This window comes from Cyprinus carpio, chromosome B8 (assembly GCF_018340385.1).
Source record: "Cyprinus carpio isolate SPL01 chromosome B8, ASM1834038v1, whole genome shotgun sequence".
Lineage (NCBI taxonomy): Eukaryota > Metazoa > Chordata > Actinopteri > Cypriniformes > Cyprinidae > Cyprinus > Cyprinus carpio.
In genome coordinates this window covers 4,609,856-4,627,554 of record NC_056604.1, presented here as the reverse complement: position 1 = coordinate 4,627,554, position 17,699 = coordinate 4,609,856, and the positions used below count along the sequence as shown (strand labels likewise).

Genomic DNA, 17,699 nt, shown 5'->3' with positions numbered 1-17,699 from the left:
AAACTAAAGTAAGAAGTGTTGCTTTGGCAACTAGCTGTAAAAAAAGTTTTGCATATTTTATTATATTTCAGTTAATGTTTATTTCATTTGATTTATCATTTTAATTTTGCTTGGAAAAAAAACTTCATACATTGCAAAGATAAGAATATACAGCAACACTTTACTTATACGTATAATGCATTATAAAGTGTTATTAAAGGGTATAATGTGTTATAATTATTCATAAATAATACCCAGCACCTGGGTAAAAAATATATTAAAAAAACATAATACCCAGCATTTTCTAGTGTTATAATACATTATATCTTGTTGTAAATAATTATGACAGAATTTAAAATGCATAGTGTAAGAATGAATTAATGTTGTGTTGTTTTAACCGTGGTTACAATTATTAATGAGACTGTACAGTGCATTACAAGGTGCATTACAAGGCATAATTAATGAATTAAATCTACTTTTATAATGTATTATACACAATACATTATAAATTAATTGTTACAATTATAATTAATTCATTTGTTAAAATTTTAAATATGTTAAGAATTAAAGTTAATTTTTAAACAAATCTTTACTTTTTTACTTAATTTTTTTAATATTTATTGTAAAATTATTGTGGTGAGTACTAATTTCTCATTAAACTGAACATGTGGCTTGAATGGTGCAGACAAAAAATAATAATTGATCTTATATTCTCAGTTAGTAAATATAAATAAATAATTTAAAACGGCTCCTCATGTACATAACAACACATAAACATATTTGCTATTAAATCACATAATTGTTGTGTACATAAATGGCCTTCCATCATTAAAAAAGAAAAAAAAAATCACTTTGGAATCAATGCACTTTGTTCAGAAGCGATAAATGTAAATGCAAATAATATTCAATACTGTATTGAATCAACTGTAATAAAACAATGTAGTAATTATTGCACTGAATAATTATTATATATATTTTTTTGTGCATGAACACAATATGCCACCAAAAATCATACAAAATGAAGAAATACATGCAAAAGCAACAGCATAAAAACAGCATATTCAGCTAATATTGCAGCCTGACATATTTCAGACAATCAGGAACAGGAAACATTCTCGTAATCAAAGGTAGATCAAAGTTTCAGTTGCGTGAGCGTGCATGAATGTGGAGTATGTTTGCTCTGGATGGCTGGTGAGCCGAACAGGTTTTCAGAGTGAAGAATGCTGGTATATTTTCATTTATACACAAAAACACACCCACCTGTCAGTGTATAAGTAGCCGAGTTCTCAGGAAGCACCACCTGTCTTCCTGTCATCCCTCTGTAACACACCTCTCCAGTCCACCATGAGCTCCTCCAGTAACAGCTTCAGCAGCCGCTCAGTGGGCTCGTACCCCCGGCAGGGGAACTCGTATTTCGGGTTTGGGAATGGGTCACCGGCTGCTGCCCCCATCAGGCCTGTGTCCGTTAACACAAGCCTCCTAACTCCTGTGGATCTTCAGCTGGACCCTGACCTGCAGGCTGTGCGGATCCAGGAGAAAGAAGAGATCAAAACTCTCAACAATCGCTTTGCCTCCTTCATCAACAAGGTGAGACTTCTCTCTACCTGTTTCACTCTGCTTCTATCTCTCTCTCTCTCTATCTATCTATCTATCTATCTATCTATCTATCTATCTATCTATCTATCTATCTATCTATCTATCTATCTATCTATCTATCTATCTATCTATCTATCTATCTATCTATCTATCTATCTGTCTATCTGTCTGTCTATCAGCATGCTAGATCTGTTAATACCTATAGGAGAGATTTACTTATTTGTTTGTACAGATTTTTTTTTTACTTTACTATCAGCAGCCAGATTTGTTATTAACCTGTAGAGAAAGTAATATTTATTTATTTACTTATTTATTTATTTTAGTTTCAGCAGCCAGATCTGTCAATGAGAAAATTTAATTTAATTTAATTTAATTTAATTTAATTTAATTTAATTTAATTTAATTTAATTTAATTTAATTTAATTTAATTTAATTTAATTTAATTTAATCTGAGTTTTGTCTTAGTTTTTATTCTAATCTCAGAAGCTGGATTTGTTAATAACCTGTAAGAGATAAATATTTGTTTGTTTGTTTGTTTGTTTGTACAGACTGATTTTTTAAAATCTCTGCAGCCAGATTTGTTATTATCCTGTAGAAAAGAGAGAGAAAAATTATTTTTATAATTAATATTTTTTTTTAATCTTAGAAGCCAGATTTGTCAATAACTTACAGGAGAGTAATATTTTATTTTTATTAACTTTAAAAAAAAAAGTCACGAGAAAAGTCACAAATGAGAACTCAATTGTTTCTCCTTAATGGCGATGAGATAAAAATGAGAGTGAACGGAATTAAAAATAAAAATAAGTTTTCTTAGAAAAAGACCAAGAAAGACAATCTCTAACAGTGTGTCTGTAATAGAGTATCCACAGAGATCTCTCTGCTATGTCTCAGACTGTGCTCAGATTGGCCAAAGCTAACAGAAATCTGAGATTTTAATATGAACTCAAATATTTCTCATTCCGTTCTCACAAGATCAAATGATCTGAACTGCTATCCACATTCATTTCATAGCTGTATTCTTACTGTATGTCAACTATTGTCTGTTGTGTATTTTATTACTTCTAAGGAACTTGAAGAGAAACATCAAAGATGATACTTAAATGAAACATAACTCTCAGTTATGTGGTAAGAGCAACATTTGAGCAATAAAATGTTCTTTAACACACGCAGGTCCGTAAATTAGAGCAGGAGAACAAGCTTTTGGAGACTAAATGGCATCTGCTACAGAAGGAGACCGAGCCTGAGTCTAAACTGGACCCCATGCTGAAGTCCTACATCACTTCCCTGCGGGCGAAGCTGGAGCGGGTGAACAAAGACAAAGAACACCTGGACACGGAGCTCAGGAATGTCCACGGGCAGGTTGAGGAACAAAAACAAAGGTCCATTATCACACACTTCATCTTCAGTCTTGAGCCCGACTCGAAACCAGACATTAGTGTTCAGTTTCATGCTATAATTAGCACAGAGCAAAGTCTTAATATTAGTTATAGATTTAAATGTAAAATCATGTAAACAACAACATTACTTACAATCATTTTCCATGATAACCACAGTTTCAGCCAAAATACCACGTGTAGCTATTGTAGTAGTAGTTCACTTCAAACTAGTATGCCAAGAAATGCAGATTATAATATGCTAAGAATTTGACGTGTAAATTGAATCTATTTTTACTGCAGTAAAACCATGGTGATTTTTACATTTGAAGATACAATACCCAACTATATTATTAAAACTACTATATTGTTAATATAGTAATACTACTATATTATTAATTAACAGTTAAACAACTGTCGTATTTGTGATATTTTACCCAGTGTTATATCCATTATTATACTGTATATTAATAAAATTTAGTTAATGTAATTAATATAATTGTCAGTATATTACTATTTTTTATTAATATAAATTAGAACATTTTGAATAAGCTGATTTTATATTTTGAGTTATATTTAAGATTTAGTATCTAATTTTATGTGCTTTTGCCTTTTTCTTTGTGTATATATACATTTCTTTGTGTATATATATATATATAGATATACTTTTAAAAAAATATATTTAATTAATAACAACGCTGAGTGTTGTTAACAAGAGATTTGTATGATAAAATTCAGTTTGCTTCTACAGGTATGAAGATGAGATTAACAACAGAAACAAAGCTGAAAATGAGTTTGTTCTTCTGAAGAAGGTAAGTCAAATCTAGGTGCAGAAGGTGAATAGCATCAGATGACGAATAATGATAATATAATGCCAAGCTAACAAGTATACTGTACATGTCCTGACAGGATGTGGATACTACATACTTGTATACAAATGCCTTGGAAGATAAAATAGCAGCAATCGTGGAAGACCTGAACTTTTTCAAGAGCTTCTATGAACAGGTAATGCAAACTCACAATCATGAATGAAACAGCTGAGCATCCTGAAAATAATCGGAGGACTTCACTTCACCTCTCTTTCTCTGTAGGAGCTGCGTGAGCTGCAGGCTGACCTGAAGGACACGTCCGTTGTGGTGCAGATGGACAACAGCAGGCAGCTGAACATGGAGAAGATCCTCGCTGATGTGAAGAGCCAGTATGAGGAGATTTCAGCATGCAGCAGAAAGGAAGCTGAGGCCTGGTATAAGAACAAGGTGAAGATCACACCTCGGACTTTTTGAGACAATGTTAAGATCTCTTCTGAAACACTAGAGGAGAAACATGAGATTATTGAGGCCTTTTCTAAAGACAACAGTCTGGGTAGCTGTTGGAGCCTTAAGCAACTTACTTATTATTTCCCACAGGTTCTCATGTTTTAAACGAATGACTAAGACCTTGGAATTTTAAAACTGTATAGCATAATATATATGCATGTATTCATTTCTAAATAGCTGGCATGACATTTTTAATGGTTTAATGCAGGGGTTTTCAATCTTTTAGATGCTTTTCAAATATGATCATCCTCATGCAAGGGACCCTAAAAGGCAGCTATATATTCTAATGCTAAAAGACTCAATTTATGTGAAAAATATTATAAAAAAAATATATATATATATATATATTAGGGCTGTCAAATGATTAATCACGATTAATCACATCCAAAATAAAAGTTTTGTTTACATAATATATGTGTGTATACTGTGTATATTTATTATGTATATATAAATACACACACATGCATGTATATATTTAAGAAGAATATGTTATGTTTATATATTAAATATATTTATATATAATATAAAATATAAGAATATAAATATATAAATGTATATACATGTAAATATTTTCTTTTCTAAATATATAATTTATGTGTGTGTATTTATATATACATAATAAATATACCCTGTACACATACATATATTATGTAAACAAAAAAACTTTTATTTTGGATGTGATTAATCGTGATTAATCATTTGACAGCCCTAATATATATATATATATATATATATATATATATATATATATATATATATTATATATATATATATATATATATATATATATATATATATAATATATATATATATATATATATATATAATTTTTATTTATTTTAATAATAATATTATTCATTTATTTTTTTAATTCTAATATTAATTATACATTTAATTTTATATTTATTACTCATTTATTTTTAAATTTACTGCACTGATTTTTTCTAAACATTTCCACAAACCCGTGTGATGCCATAATTCACCTAAAACCATTTTGAACAATGCATTTATTCTGACAAATATTACATACACAATTCGTATTGTTAAAAACAAATTTGTCCACCGCAGAACCATTTATAATGACATAGCTAAGGTAATTATTATTTTAATTTATTTTCATTTTATTAATTTAATATTAATAGTGCATATGCCTGTGTTTTCCTCCACAGTATGACTTGATCTCATCACAGGCTGACCAGTGTAACACTGAGCTGAAAGACAACAAAGGTGCATTAGCTGATTTAAAAAGGCAGATAATGCGACTGCAAAATGAGATAGCCTCAGCTAAATCACAGGTAAGCTAATACTCTGTGAACATCTGTTCATTAGAGCAGCTATTGATGTCTGCTGTTGAACACCTGGGCAAACATGAGCATCCACAGCAAATGCACTGATAACTTTCTGTGCTATCACAGATCTATAAATGGATGTAAACAGCATGTACAGTGACAATTTGCAGCTGTGTTAATTCTCTGATATCATAACAGCGTGAGAGCGTGGAGGACCAAATCAAAGAGGTGGAGCGTTCTGGTGAGGAGGCGGTGCTTGATGCAAAAGAACAAATCAAAGCACTGGAGGACGCACTGCAGAAAGCAAAACATGATATGACCAGACATATTCGAGACTACCAGGAGCTGATGAATGTCAAACTGGCTCTGGATATTGAGATCGCCACCTACAGGAAACTACTGGAAGGAGAAGAGAACAGGTGAAACTGTAGGGCTTAAGCAATTAACTGAGGGTTTAAAATAAAGTATTTTAATAAATATGATTATTTTTAGTAGGCTATTATTGTTATTTTATATCTGCATTATATTTATATTATTATTTTAGAATAAAATTTATATATTATTTTATTTAAATATTTTAAATTTTATTTCAATATATTAATAAATTTATTTGAAATGTTTTTTTTTTATATATATTTATATCATTATATAAATTAAGAATTAACTAAAATAAGTGGTCAAAAGTAGGTAAAAGTGAAAGGTATGAAGATAATAACTCAGTAAATCTGATCTCTTTCAGGCTTGGACGATAGTCTACTGTAAACATCCAAGCAGCCCATAAACACTAATGAACAGCAAGTATCTGACTGTCTACATATTGACTTCATGTCATCTAATCCCTGCTTGTCACTGCTGAATGAAAATACTAGCGAGCAATTGACAAAAAGAATAAATAAATAAAATTTACATTTAGTTTTTTTTTTCTTTCACAACCTGCTCATACATTAAATAGGCTAATTTTGGGTTTCTATGTTGTCAGTGTTTTATTATAATTAACCAAAGTCATTGTTTTTCTTTTTGTTATATAGAGATCAAATTATTACTATATCTTTATTAATATTTTTTTCTGCTTTTTAAATGCCCTTTATTTATAGATTTGATTCTCAGACTTTTAATCTGAAACTTTTACAAATCATTTTAAAAGTGAAAAAAATTGTAAAATGTAACTAATAATGTAAAAATAAATGAATAAATAAAAACTTAGGGATTATTTCATTTGTTTAACGCTGTTAAATTCTAAAATGGGTAAGTGTGTATTACATAAGACAGCTTCACATTACAGAAGTTTATGTGACACAATGTCATCTGAAGAATCCAAAGCATCTTGTCATCATCATCTCAGAAGAGCTGTGATTAGAGGCCGGACAGCTTTGCCAGTCATGGCCGAAGAGTAATACGGTGATGAAGTGTGTCATTTTAAAGACAGAAACAGGCCTGATAAGATTCCAAGGAGAGTAGCTAATGCTAAAACAACAACACCCCCTCAACACCTTAAACACCTTTACAAGCACACACAAGCATGATGAATGATAACAAATTTTGCCACTTTCTCATGTAACTGACTGACTCCTCCTATCCAAGCCAACAAAAACCCAGGGCAAAATATACAGTTAAGCAACCATCGCTCTGTAGTAGCATAATGATTCGTGAAGCATCATTTCAGATTGGGGGTGCATTGCAAACGGGATATATCGCCCTCTGGAGGCACTTCGGATTGAAAACAATCATGACCACCATATTGAAGGCTTGTTCCAAACCGAAGTGCTTAAACTGGCCACTTCAAAGGGCCCTTCGGAATGAAGGATTTTGAAGGGTACAACTGATGGACACTGTGGGCTCCCATGATCCTTTGGGCAGATTCTTTGCATGATGACGGCGCCTCTGTGTGGGCACGTGATTATGACGCAGAAGGTCACTTCAAGAAACAGTTGTTTGGTCCCCTACACCCTTCAACCCTTCGAAGCTCTCACTCCAGAGGGTAAATCCTTTGAAGGGATTAGGGCATAGAGATGTGCCCTTCCAACTGGAACACAGGACTAGTCTGCATCCTCTGAAGGCTGCATATCTCGGCTGCCACATCATCAAACGTCACTTGCAAAAATGCTTCATTCTAGTTCAGTAAACAAATAGTTAAGTAGTCAACTAATTATTATGTTACTTACATTTTAGACACAATATTTACTGTTTTGTTCTATTTCACCACAAAACAGTAAAGCAGAAGTATTGCACAATCTCCAAGCAACACTTGGCGATGTTTTGTTACTGAATGATTCAGTGTTTTGAACAAATCAGTTGAATTAATGACACAATGACTCACTCATTGACTTACCGTCACCTACTGGGCTATGTTGAAAAGTTTGCATCCCCCCCACAACATTTCTTATTTGTATGTTAACAAATGTATTTAAAACATTAATCTCATAACGTTATTTATTGCAGTTGTAATTCTACCGTGTAAATTATTTAATCTGACTGGTAACAGCCCTGTAGTGTACAGTTGTGCTCAAAATTATTCAAACCCTTGGTAAATATGACCAAAGGCAGATGTGAAAATAAATCTGTATCATTAATCCTTTTCATGTTTTATTTTTAAAATTTACAAAAATCTAACCTTTCATTGAAGAATAAGAATTTAAAATGGGAAAGAAATCGCATTATGAAATCAATGTTTTTCTCTAATACACATTGGCCACACATTACCCTTTTATTCAATACTTTATGCAACCTCCCTTTGCCAAGATAACAGCTCTGAATCTTCACCTATAATGCCTGATAAGTTTGGAGAACATCCAACAAGATATCAGAGACCATTCCTTCATCCAGAATCACTCCAGACCCTTCAGATTCACAACACAGAAGAAGCATGTTGGTCTTCATCATTTTCTATAGGGTTCAGGTCAGGGGACTGGGTTGGCCATGACAAAAGCTTGGTTTTGTTTTCAGTGACCCATTTTTGTTTTGCTTTTGATGTTTGTTTGTGGATTATTGTCCTGTTGGAAGATCCAACAACGGTTCATTATAAGATTTCTAGCATGGACAGTCAGTTTATAATTTTTTATCTCTTGGTATTTAATTGAATCCATGAAGCCATGTCTCTGAACAAGATATCCAGCAGAACATTACAGCAGTATATTTTTCATTGTACACATGGGGTACTTTTTTATTGCTGTGCTCACATCTTGAGTGTTTGCTGCTAAAAAGCTTTTTTTTAGTTTCATCTGATCATAGAAGCCAGTGCTATTTGAAGTTCACACAGTAAACCTCACCTGATGATTGAATTGTCCCCGTCATCTTCTTTCTTCAGTCTGGAGATGGTGTTGCTCACAGACGCTTGCGTCGAGGAGTTATGTGAATCTGTTGCTGCCTGTAGCACTTTATCGACTCTGACCCTAAAGAACAACTCCTCTGTACCGCGACTGGTCAAATTAATGCAGGACCGTCCGCTAATGACCGAGCTAAAGTAAGTTCCGTTCATAAATCTACATACCCAAACAGCAAAAAAAAAAAAAAAAAAAAAATATTTTCGGATATTTTAGTTTTTAAATGCATTTATAAATGTATTTTTTTTCTTTTTGTTTTTTTTATAGTATTTAAATATATTTAAAAATTTATAAAATGGCCAAATATACATTAATAATAAACATGTTAAATATATATTTATATAAATATATGAATATTTAAATAAACATATACATATATTAAAAATAAAATATATAAAAAAAACATTTCAACAAATTTACTTTTAATTTGTTTACTATTTGGTTATTTATTTATTAATTATTATTATTTTTTTTTACCTTTTTTTCTTTTTTTTAAGTGGAAATGCCCAAATATATTTTAAAAAATACATTTTGCATGAACCCAAAAATTTATTTTAACATTGTAAATGTACTTTTTTTTATTTTGCAGTGCATTTTCTAATAAATTTGGGCATTTGAACTAAAGCAACAAACTTTTTTCCATTTTAAAAAACATTTTATTATGCTGTAAAACTCATATATTTTGGCCAAAAAACATTGCCATATGATTGTGTCACATGTCAATATGATGGACTTCATGTGATTATTTTTATTTTATTTTTTCCAGTCTGAATATAATGACATCAGTGAAGATGTTTTTGAGTTGAAAACATAATGAACACATCTCAGGTTGGAACACCTGCATATTTATCTGCATAAAATATTTAAAAATAGATGCATGCTTCAAGTATAAAAATGCTTTTATTAATGCGTATTTTATTCCTAAGACCAAAAGACAAAGTGACGCCCTCTAGTGGCTTTTTTTTTTTTTTTTTTTTTTTTTTTCAAAGAATGAATGTCTTTGCATCTGTAACCAAATCTTAATATTATAAAGTAGCATTAATGTAGGAAATACATATTTAAAAAAAATCACGAAAGAAATTTGTGAGAAATCAATTACTTAAGATTCATATTTCATTAATTTTTAATTGCGTCGTGTTCAAATACCTTTTGGGGCCACTGTCATGTCTGGTTCTTCAAATACTGTACAACCCCCAAAATGGTATTTATTTCACAAAACGATTGTCTAGACAGCTAGAGCTCACAGATACAGTGATTTATTTCACATTACATGTTGAGAACATTCATTTCAGTGCGACTCAGAACCATTTCACTCTGAATGGATGGTAACAGCTTTAGGCACTTAAAGAGGAGCGCTCAGTCTGACATTTGAGGCTTTTCTGCAGAATAAAGTGGCTGAAAGTACACAGCTGCGGGACGGATTCATTAAAAATGAGCAGCAGCAATGACAAAACTTAAGAGAGAGAGACCTGGTGTGACTTTGGTCACTCTTAATTTAACACACACTCACACCCTGCTGAAGAGACCGAGATTCGCTTGCTGTTGGTTAAGGAAGTATTATCTAGTTAAGAGGTATTTATAACAAGAGCAATGCTATTCTGTTCAGCAGGGCGCACATACTGCACACAAACACTCACACATACTCAGTATCACAGCTACGTTCTTCTTTCACTGATGTTCTGGATGATTCTGCAGGCAGTGGATGAACTCAGTAACAGGCCGACCCTCGTAACAGATCCCGTACACAGCATTAAAAAGAGGAAATCTGTGTGAAGAGAAAATGTGTTTTTAATATGTTTGGTCTTGGGCTCAAGAGGTTTGGATCTGTGATGAAAGTTTGAGTCTTACCTGTCCAGTACACCTTTGTTTTTAAGGATGGTGTGAACTTCAGCGGCCGTGGCTGGACCCTGTAGTTTCTGACCGTTCAACATTTCCTTTTCAAGCTCTTCAAGAGACTGAAACACAGAGAACCGAAGGATTACGGTGTGTGTATATACTGAAAAAACTGGTTTACTTTATTTGCTCTTTAGTTATTTTGTCTTATTATGCATGTTATTTGACTTGTTTTGCACTCTACATATTGTTTTGGCGGTGCAAATGTACCCTTTTTGCCCTTTCAATAAATCATGCTCAACTGAAAATGGAATTTAAATACATTTTTGGGGGAAGATAAAATGTTTTACATCCCTCTCTCTTTGCTGGTCTCATATATTTAATACTTGGCAAACTTGGCAATACGCGCTGTATCAGTTTTTTTTTTTTTTGTACCAGGCTAATTTGAATGTGATTCCGCATACAGTAATCTCTACTCTGTTTGACTCATTTTATTATATTTAATTATATTAAATATATTATACATTATATTATACTTTATTATATTTATCCATTCCACAGATTTCTCCCCAAAATTGGAAAAATAAAAAAATGAGAAAAGTCAAATTGTCAAAGTCTGATTATGACAGTGTTTTTATGATACTATTATAGTTTTTATCGATATTTTGAATGTCTTTAGTCATATTCTGAAATATTTTTAACCATTATAGTTGAAGTTTTATTAATTTTGTTGTGCATTTTTAGTATTTTGTTTTTTTGGTATTTTAGCACATCAAGTTAAACTAAATTAAAATGCTGTCTTGGCAACTAGCTAATATATATATAATTTAATTTCACACTTACTTTATTTCAATTTATCCAAATGTTTTTTTTTTTAATGATTTCACTTTTAGTTTCAGTGTTAACTACAATTATCCCGAACTGTGATGTGCCAAATTTAAATATATATAACTATACATAAAACAACTGCAGTTGAGAAGATTTCCACTTTAAAAATACTTTCTGACACAAATCTATTGTATATAAGACTTGAAATACAGAGCATGAGTCATATATGTTGCACATATCCTTATGCTATTAAATAAAGTGCAGTTTCTGGGTGAATTGTCTTTAAGTTTTGGCGTCTCACCTTGCCGGTCTTGGCAAAAGCCTCTGCAACTTTCCGGTTTCGTCCTCCGTAGCATGTAGTAATGAGATCAGCGACGCCACAGCTCTCCAAGAAAGTTGCAGAAGAGACCGAGCCGGCGGTGCAGAACAACCGAGCAAAGCTGATCATCTCCATGAGACCCAGTCTGATCACTGCAGCCTTCGTGTTGTCACCAAAACCCAACCCATCACAGAAACCTGCTCCTACTGCCACTATGTTCTGTAGAAAAGACACAGATATGTTCAGAGCTGGATTACAACAAATGTGATGTTTGGAAAAATCCCATGATACTATATTTTATGGTGCTTGTGTTCTTTGGCTGCAGTCAGCTGACATTAGGGTCAGTAAATGATGACACTCATTAATGAATGAACAATCTGTTCTTATGACTAACCAAACTAACTTCAGAAGCAGTGTTTTCTAGCTCAAACAGAAAAGTCATGTGTTTAATTTCCAGGGAATGAATGAATCAATAAAAATGTCTACACTGAATGCAATATTAGTTGCTTTGGACATTTATTTATATTTACCCAGAATTCCCTAAAAGGCAAAATATGACCTTTAAATACAAAATATTAACAATAGAGTATATATAATTAATATTAAGTATCATTAAAAACAAACCCAATACAATATTTGGACACTTAAGCCTTAACAACTGAAACTGTTATTATTGTTATCTAATATTAAAACAATACAAAAATAATAATAATTACAAAATTAATTACTTGAAAAGAAGTACATGTTAGCCGAAATAAATTAAAATATAAACTTACTTTATTTAAACTTGAAATACTTCACTAAAACTAAATAAAACTATACATAATAGAAATTAATAAATAATATATAGGCATTTAAAAAATAAAAATGTAATTAAATTGTTAACATTTAACCTACAATTAAAGTAAGAACAGAAAATCTTTAAATAAAATATAAATATAAACAGAATCTATTTAAAGAAAGACGGCACAAGCAACATTTGACTGCATGACTTTGCTAGTGGCAGTATTACTTAAGAATTATTTATATATTATGATATTATTTATTGATATTTTGAATTAGCTTTTAATTGGATTAGTTTTTAATATTTCTATTTAGCTTTATTTTTATTTTGGTTTTAATTTTAGTTTTTTTATACTAATATAAATATACTTATAATATAAAAATACAATATTTCCAAATTATACATATATATATAATTTCAAATTTATTTACTTTAGTTTTAGTTAATAATAACAAGAATTTGGGCCTTTTGGTTTGATTGTTTTGTGTTTATACATCATGCTTCAAATAATAACCAGAAAGTTAACAGACTGTAGAACTCACACTTGCCACATTAAGATAGACCAGTTTTATCACTGCAACACTGCATGCAATGTCAAGCTAAAAATGATTTAACCGAATATCAGCAGTGTGAATTGTTTACATAGCCACTGCTTTGACTATTTTGTGAGTGGGGAAAATGAAGAAATGTGAATGCACAAACCTTCAGAGCGCCACAGATCTCAACCACATCTGCTTCCTGTACGACCGTGACCCGGAAGTGATGCGTCTGCATGAGTTCCTTAAGCAATGCCCCTTGAGCTTGATCCCTGCAGCCTACAAACATAAAACACAAATGCATATAATCCACCGAAACACATATTCACGACATATTCACACGGTTTTCATCAGCCTCACCAATGGTGGTTTCACAGAATTTCTCATCCGCCACTTCATTGGCGATATTTGCTCCCATCAACACGCTCATCTTGATGCCCAGCTTCTCGTGAATAACCTCTGAGATCAGCTTCAGTCCGTCTGGGCCTTCATCCACCCCCTAAACCGACCACATGCAGAGTCATCGTTTGCTATCTGTGTCTAATGTGACAGTCTTGTGATCTTAGAAAGCAACTTTCCTCTTTTTCCCCTACGAGAAACTGATGAGTAAGAGAGAAAACGGCACACAGTGCATATATTCACGAGTGTACGGGACCTTGATGAGTGACATTCCCAGCGCGTCCGGTTGGATTTTGCCCTTCAGGGTGTCACAGACGCGGCCGATGAACTGATGTGGAATCACAAAGAGCAGAATATCAGCGCTCTTGGCAGCGTCCAGCAGATCTGGCACGGCCACCTGTGAGCGAGAGAGAGGGGAATAGAGAGAAGAATCTGTTTGATACTGAATGATGAAACCTGGAGAAACATGCATGCATTCAATATATTCACTGTCTGATTGTGTGATGGTGTTTTTTTTTGTGTGTGAGACTGACATATTGGCTGAGTTTGGTTCCACATCAAATCCTTTTGGTTACTGTACCGTGTCTCTGGTGCATCTGCCAATGCTTTTCTAGGCCTTTAGCCCAGTCCTCCAGTGAACCTAGCTAGGCTGAAGAATTTGGCTGACTCTCAACCATTTGGAATACAGGTCATAATGATGGAGAAACCACTTCCAGCTTCGTCAGCTTCTTATTAGTTGCTTGAGTGCAAAAGGACAGCAAAGCTAAGCAGCAAGTGCCTCCCGGAGGTTTTGGGGGAGAATCTAGCAGCTCAGCACTCTTCTCCAGACTTCTGTATTGTGTGTAACTTCCTCTATAGCAGAGCAACTATTTGCTGTTATAACAATTTCCCAGGCAAAACATAAAATATCGGTTTATGTGGTTGAAACTTGTGGCTGAATATATATTTCAATTTATTAATTTATATAACAGTGCAAAAAAATAAGTAAGTATGTATGTAGTGAGTATTTTTATGATACAATATATTATTGTATAATGTATTTAATAATATAAGTTAGATTAATTATATTAATAATTAATAAAAATGAATATTATAACAATGTATTATATTAATATTTTTTATATATGTATATATATAATATTATTTTATTATTTATGTTTATGTGTAATGTAATGCAGTATTTATTTATTTTTATAAATTTTATGGAAAAATAATGTTCCCATATTTGCTTCAAAATATATATGATTAGAACTTACAACAGTTATTTATTATTATTTATAGATTTTTATTATATTAAAATAATATGTAATATATAAAATTATATGTTATATATAATAAACAATTATATACATGCAGTATATAAGTATATATGTTGTTTCTGCTATCTGCTATATTAATAATATAAATAAATAGGATTTAAAATGGTCATTTATGAAAATAAACAGTTTCTTACAAACTTTATTTACAATTTTATTATATAAGTATGTAAGTAAACGATTGTTTTATTTTATAATAGAATGTATTATTTTATTTTATTTGACATTATTTAATAAATGTACACATTTTACTATTTATATATAATAAATTATATGATCAAGTGTAAGATGTAAGTTTCTTACAACATTCTCCGGAAGCTTGTGTCCAGGCAAATACTTGACGTTCTCGTGGTCTGTGTTTATGATCTCTGTGAGTTTACGTCCGTTCACCATCTCTTCAAACACCCACATATTAACCGTGGAGTCAAACTTTGAATTATTCCTTGCATTTGTGCCAACTATCTTAGCAATAGCAGAACCCCTGCGGACATGAGCGAAAGAAAGAAAGTTAATTATGTGAAAGGTCGCATGAAATATTACAATACTGTGAGTGCACACTGTTGGGTGAAATGTAACCAAGGACTTTACTCTCACTACAACCCCCAGGGTCTCGTGCCAAAAGGTACGTATGCATTCCAAGGGACAGAGATAATAGTGCTCTGTTGTGTAAGATTAGACGGTCAGTCTACTCTAGTAAATGTAGGGGTTAACTAGTCTCAGTTTTGGTTTGGGTCATTTCGATCCCAAACAAAGATCTCTGTAGTGCAAAATACCCATATGCATTTTGCATTACTGTTTGGGGAAATGAACTATTGTGGATTGGTAATGTGTGTAAACACTGAATCTAGATTTATCTAGAAACATTTCCGCTGTATATGCATTCAGACAGTTTATAAAAAAAAAAAAAAAACCCTATTGTATTGTATTGTTGTTACATAAACTACTACATTTGGAATCTTGTTTAGTGTGGCCATAAATAGGTGGTTTTAAAGGAACAGTAGCCCATTTCAAAGATTTGAGCTAATGTAAGTCTCTAAATTGTCAGCAGATCATATTCACCCTTATAACTACATTATTAGAATCCTAAAAGTTTTAGGAAGCGTCCTAGACAATCCTACAGTGAATATTTTTCATGCATTGTAAGTAGAATATTATTCACATTTCTGCAGCTGTCAGTCAGTATATTTCAAACATTAGAAATGGACATAATACTGAACCACATGTGGCCAGACGGCTGTAAGTTGTTTAGTTGAAACTTATGGAACATAACTACAGAACCTAACCAGTGTGACTGACTGGAACATGTGTCCTACTTGTTTTGCATTGCAGCAATGTTACAAATGGCTCATGTAAACAGTGATACATAGTGTTTAAGTCGGTCCAAAAGCACATTCACAGCTGTTGAACACAACTTCTGAAGTGGATCTCACATTGTGTAACAAAAACGACATTGTATATGTCAGTATCATCTCTATTAATACATCTGCTGTTATGCCCTTTCAAATGTCATAACCTTAAAACTCGTTAACAGCATGTGATTCACTGAACGCTTTGTTTAATGTTTAAACTAATAGTCTTATGCTGTCATGTGATCCTAAATACCTACAGCTCAAACGGTCATTTCTAAAAGATGAAAAATGTTACCAGTTCCCAGAGCCGACGATGCAAACTCTTTTTGGACTTGACATCTTCACCGGATCCTTCGCTGAATTACAGTCACTCTGATCTGTCAATCAAACCGCAGTTGAGTGTTTTGTCAGTGAAGCCACGCCCCCGGGCGTGAAAACTCGGTTGACTCCGCCCATTTTCAACTGCTGGGTGTGATTACGGATTCAAGTGATTCACTCAAGTGATTCAATGTTAAAAATAATAATATAATAGAAGTAAAAAGTTGTGTCGATAAATAAATACAGTATGTACATGACCAGTCATGTTTTATGCACTGACACAAACTTTAGCCTCAGTTGGACATAATGACACACACTCAAAGCCAAGCTGTAACTTGACACTCAGCAAAAATAACACAGCTGTTAGAGTACAATGCTGGATTTGTCTGCTAGCTTAAGGACTGATTGTAAAGCTTAAATCTTTTTTTAGCATGAGCAATCAATAAGTTATAAAGTGAGATGGGAAGTATAAAGTAGACACGCAAACCTGTCACGAACAGGAATTGTGATGCATTGTACTGGTCCTACAAATATGCTTTATGCGAAATATAACAACTTCTTTTTTAACTTTTGATTGAAATGGGAGACATTTTTGTGAGATTCAGTCACACATGGAAGTAAAAGATCAACTGATTCATCAAAATAGGAATTTAACAAAGGAACGGAGTGGCTTAAGATGGCAAAATGCCCTTTGAACAATAGAATCCCCTGTTAAGGAATAAATGGAATACCAGAACAGATCTCTGGGGCCAAAGGTCAAAGTTCCATGGGAGAAATGATGTCGGCTCAGGACAGGAATTCCTCAATTCAAAAAGAGCTTATGGATTTTTTGGAGTGTTAAAACCTTTGTGTTATTCTAGAATTATTTATTTAGTATTAATTCAAATTTTTAATTGTTTTACATAATTCTAAATATTATTTACCATTTATATGTTTTATTTTTCATTTCAGTTTTAGTTCAAGTTTTAGAAATTTTGTTGATATTTTTGTTAACTGACTTTAATTTGTTTCAGTTTTAGTTATTTTACTACTTAAACTTATTTCAGTTGCCAAGGCAACAAATTGGCCCAAAATGACATATTAAGTTGTACAGACGCACAAAGAAATATTCCAGGCAGGGAAGCAAGACATCATTTTATGCATG

The 17,699-nt window shown here is 32.4% G+C and overlaps 2 protein-coding genes across 2 annotated transcripts; one reads left to right on the top strand and one right to left on the bottom strand.

Moving 5' to 3' along the window:
* Positions 1 to 1,268: 1,268 nt before the first annotated feature.
* LOC109094562 (keratin, type II cytoskeletal 8-like) lies at positions 1,269 to 6,459 on the top strand. Its single transcript, XM_042729295.1, has 8 exons — positions 1,269 to 1,566; positions 2,746 to 2,954; positions 3,700 to 3,760; positions 3,858 to 3,953; positions 4,040 to 4,204; positions 5,434 to 5,559; positions 5,752 to 5,972; positions 6,293 to 6,459. The coding sequence occupies exons 1-8, from the start codon at positions 1,324 to 1,326 to the stop codon at positions 6,303 to 6,305; spliced, it is 1,134 nt and encodes a 377-aa protein (XP_042585229.1). The 5' UTR covers positions 1,269 to 1,323; the 3' UTR covers positions 6,306 to 6,459.
* Positions 6,460 to 10,113: 3,654 nt separating this feature from the next.
* On the bottom strand, positions 10,114 to 16,677 carry gpd1a (glycerol-3-phosphate dehydrogenase 1a). Its single transcript, XM_042729297.1, has 8 exons — positions 16,533 to 16,677; positions 15,192 to 15,369; positions 13,829 to 13,969; positions 13,534 to 13,672; positions 13,340 to 13,452; positions 11,836 to 12,072; positions 10,722 to 10,828; positions 10,114 to 10,638 (listed from the first exon to the last, which is right to left on the bottom strand). Exons 1-8 carry the CDS (start codon positions 16,574 to 16,576, stop codon positions 10,542 to 10,544), a joined length of 1,056 nt encoding a protein of 351 aa, XP_042585231.1. The 5' UTR covers positions 16,577 to 16,677; the 3' UTR covers positions 10,114 to 10,541.
* Positions 16,678 to 17,699: the final 1,022 nt, after the last annotated feature.

Coding starts and splice junctions, on each gene's coding strand:
- LOC109094562 (XM_042729295.1), top strand. CDS start 1,324: ATGAGCTCCTCCAGTAACAGCTTCAGCAGCCGCTCAGTGGGCTCGTAC. Junction 1,567..2,745: donor TTGCCTCCTTCATCAACAAG/GTGAGACTTCTC, acceptor TAACACACGCAG/GTCCGTAAATTAGAGCAGGA. Junction 2,955..3,699: donor GTTGAGGAACAAAAACAAAG/GTCCATTATCAC, acceptor TTGCTTCTACAG/GTATGAAGATGAGATTAACA.
- gpd1a (XM_042729297.1), bottom strand. CDS start 16,576: ATGTCAAGTCCAAAAAGAGTTTGCATCGTCGGCTCTGGGAACTG. Junction 13,970..15,191: donor ACAAGCTTCCGGAGAATGTT/GTAAGAAACTTA, acceptor TCTCGCTCACAG/GTGGCCGTGCCAGATCTGCT. Junction 12,073..13,339: donor AGATCTGTGGCGCTCTGAAG/GTTTGTGCATTC, acceptor TCTTTTCTACAG/AACATAGTGGCAGTAGGAGC.